This window comes from Contarinia nasturtii, unplaced genomic scaffold (assembly GCF_009176525.2).
Source record: "Contarinia nasturtii isolate CC-2019 unplaced genomic scaffold, AAFC_CNas_1.1 Cnas_scaffold_5078, whole genome shotgun sequence".
NCBI lineage: Eukaryota > Metazoa > Arthropoda > Insecta > Diptera > Cecidomyiidae > Contarinia > Contarinia nasturtii.
This window is the reverse complement of record NW_022202356.1, coordinates 1-3807: the sequence shown is the minus strand read 5'-3', so window position 1 is coordinate 3807 and position 3807 is coordinate 1. Positions and strand designations below refer to the sequence as shown.

The window sequence follows — 3807 nt, the reverse complement described above, 5'->3', positions numbered from 1 at the left end:
GTACATTGTCTGTTACTAGCCGAAAATGGTGGATGCAATCTCATTGACTCTGTGAAAGTAAAAAATGCATAAAAAACCCACAAAGAAATGATTTAACACTACAAAATGTCAGTAATGATAAAGATTACAAGGGCAATACAGATCACATGATTATCGGAGATTAATAATCTTACCACTAAAACAGCAGTCCAAATATTTCATATCAGCAACTGAATCGTATGTTAATTTTCCATCGTGTTTTTCAAGGCTCCCAATAATTTCTTCGTACACCTTTTGTTGAATTTCTGGATGTTAAGCCAATTCATATAGACAAAATGACATAGTTGATTCATACCCTTCAATAAAAAATATCAATGAATGCGCAGCGATTTCTTCAACAGTCAAAGCTTTTTTGTTAGAATTCGATTTAGTCGACCAATCATCATCATCGCCAACTTTTCCAGTATTTCTTAACTGCATCAATAATCGGAATACATCCTTACGTACTACATTGTTCTTCTCACGATATTCCGCATTTTTTCGTACAGTTTCAATTAAAAAATCACCAACATCCGTATCAACTCATCTCAAGCGTAACAACTTCCAAAGTTTTGGCATCATAATGTTTACATTAGTTCGTATTGTATTTTTAACCGTTGGTTCGAAAAATCTTTTGCCATATCGTCGAAATTCGCAATCAGGATTTTTAATACAGTCTATATTGATGCCAAAAGCTGATGAAATGATTTCCACAATTTACTATTGTATCAAACATTCCTTTCAATTTTATCGGCGAAAAAGCCGGAGAGACTTGAGTTCGTGCACGTTTCCATTTTTCAACTTTTTGCAATAAAATATTATCGGCTATTGGATCGGCCCTCACATTACTATACAATAAGCGATGACTGAAATTCTGAAAACTTTTCACACAAATATCTTTTATGATCATGAACCAATAGAGCCGGTTGTAAAGCCAAATATATTCCAATCACTGGTTCGGTTGTACTGTTATATAATTCTTCGAGCTTTTCACTGGCTGATTTCTTTTGAAGTGATGAGTCTGAAAAAATTCCGAATGGAAATGTTGGCGATTTGAAAGGAACTCCTTTGTGTTTCCAATACAAATATGCATTTTTCACGTATAGATATGCAGTCGCAATTAAAGTGACCAAGAGAGATATTGCGATCAATATTGACGACATTCTCACTTCGTTGAACTACACCTACTTTCTTTCAAGTCCACTTTGATTAAAAACGTGTTGCATCACTGTCAGCGTCCATTCAATACTGACTAGCGATGTGTGTTTGTTGTGATATTTATTGTATTGTGAAAGCTTCGTGCGCTGTTCGTTTATTTTTGTAGCACCAATACTATTAAAATCTCTTGTTTGTCTTCTTGTTGGATTTTTTTTACATATTTTATTAGTTTTCACCATAGGCATTTTTATTGAAATAAAATCATTTGAATAAATAAGCCAAACAATATCAAATTTCATATGTAACATAGTGCTAAAAAATAAAATAAGTTTTTGTACTGAATTCACAAAAAATAAAGTATATTTGCTAAAAGAGACCAAAAATAGAATTGCCAAAAATCATTAGTAGTAGGACCAAGTAGGACTACTCAAAAAGTGGTTTCTCATCAAGAACATACTGAGAACAAGAGTTGGGCTATTATTACTTTTATTTCTAATCTACTCATATACTACTTTTCAGATACATGAAGCTTTATACCACCAAAAGGAGAGAGCAGAAAAGATGTGGGATCTATTCTTAGTTCTTCATTTTTGAGTCGGTCCTCCAATTCGAATTTGTATTTCTGCAACATCATGATTAGACCGACTTTAACTTGCATTTTCCCGAGTCTCATGCCAATGCAATTTCGGGGACCATCCCCAAACGGATAGTAGGGTCGATTCAAATAATTTTTTCCCGCTGAATTCTCTTCATTGAATCGATCCGGATCGAATTTATTTGGATTTTCATAGTATTTCTCATCTCGATGTAGTGAGAATATCGGAAGCATCACTTCAACACCTTTCTCAATGATTTTATCTGTTCCGGGTATTTTGTATGTTTTCACACATGTTCGAGTCAACATCACAGCAACAATAAATTTTCGTAATGTTTCTGCAACGAAAATGTGAAAATAATCGTTTAACCAATTTTAGAAAATGCGAAATATCGTTCATATCATACCATCAATACAGTTTTCCAAATACTTCATCTCTGTAACCGAATCATAAGTCACCTTCCCTCCATGCTGAGCTAAGACTCGATCGATTTCTTCGTGTACTTTTTCTTGGATTTCCGGATTCTTTGCCAATTCGTACATACAGAATGATAGTGTTGATGAGGATGTTTCGAACCCTGAATTAGAATTAACCCTGAATAATTATAGTAACTGTTGTAAAATAAATTCACCTTCAATTTCTACCTGCGGCAAAGAATAAGTATGTCTGGGCGGACATTTCATTCAGAGTCAGTGATTTTTGATTTTCATCAGCCTTCGTCATCGTTTTCCATTCGTCATCTAGCTGCACTGTGCCGGAATTTCGCAACTGAATGAGCAGCTGAAAGAAGTCTTTGCGACTGATATGATTCTTTTCACGATACTCTAGATTCTGTTTAACCATCGATGTTATGAACGATTGCACTTCGGGTGATATGAATTTCAGTCGAAACAATTTTAATATTTGAGGAGCTATAAATCCAAGTAGAGTGCGAATTGAATTTGAATGGCCAGTGTCAAAGATTTGTCGACCACAAACACGAAATTTATTATCTGGATCATTGATGCAATCCACATCGATGCCAAAAGCAACCGACGCGATCACATTTGTTGAATGCGAGGCCGATATTTCTCTAACATCCAACATTTCACCATTCTCGGCTAATTTTCCCAAATAATTTTGTAAAGTTGAACCACAATCGAGTAGAGTAGAAAACATCGCCTTCAATTTTCCCGACGAGAATGCTGGTGTCAGTTTGCTTCGCATATGTTTCCATTTTTGACCTGGTAATGCTAGCAAGTTTGCTGATAATGGATCATTTTCTTCATCACAATGAATTCCGCGGTCAGTGAAGTGATTGAAATCTTTGATTAAAATCGTTCTAATTAGTTCAGGATCGCGTATCATAAGTGTCGGACGAAACACTGTGTAAATTCCAATAAATGGTTCCGTTGTGGCGTGATATATTCTATCAATTGACTCCACAAAATGTTCCTTTTGCAAAAATGTCCGTTTGAAATTTCCGAATGGGAAGGTAATATCTGGATTTGAATTAAATCCCTTTCGTTGCCAATATGAATACTTTCTTTTGAAAAATAAATAAATTAAAGTAATCACACCCAGCAAAATTGTTAAAATGTCCAGTTTCCAACTTCCACTTATTAATGCCATTTTTTACAATGTTTTCACAAATTCACGATCTATTCATTCCAAAATCTTATCAACAACTGAACCGAAGCCTTTATTGTCGAATTATTTATATGACACAATGAATATAATCTCCAAAAAACAGTTTTTTTATGTTCATATTCCGATTTTTTCATAGATAAATTTTTTACTGTATTTGTGTGTAATTTATTACTTTATGGCTTACGGTAGCTACGTTATATTTTATGTGTAAAACTTGCCAGTCATTCTTGACTCACTAACACTCTCATGAAACGCAAGTCATCATTATCGATAATGATCTTTATATAATGAAATGTCAAACTATTGAAATAAACACTCAAAAACTAGGGGAGTCTCTCACTTTTCTCAAGCATGAATATTTCAAGATAAAATCGATATTATCGAATAAGTAAGATTTCAAACGATA

At 34.0% G+C, this 3807-nt stretch overlaps 1 protein-coding gene across 1 annotated transcript; it reads right to left on the bottom strand.

Annotated features, from left to right (window-relative positions):
- Positions 1 to 1514: 1514 nt before the first annotated feature.
- On the bottom strand, positions 1515 to 3507 carry LOC116351268 (probable cytochrome P450 6d5). Its single transcript, XM_031783348.1, has 3 exons — positions 2417 to 3507; positions 2179 to 2349; positions 1515 to 2109 (listed from the first exon to the last, which is right to left on the bottom strand). Exons 1-3 carry the CDS (start codon positions 3381 to 3383, stop codon positions 1685 to 1687), a joined length of 1563 nt encoding a protein of 520 aa, XP_031639208.1. The 5' UTR covers positions 3384 to 3507; the 3' UTR covers positions 1515 to 1684.
- Positions 3508 to 3807: the final 300 nt, after the last annotated feature.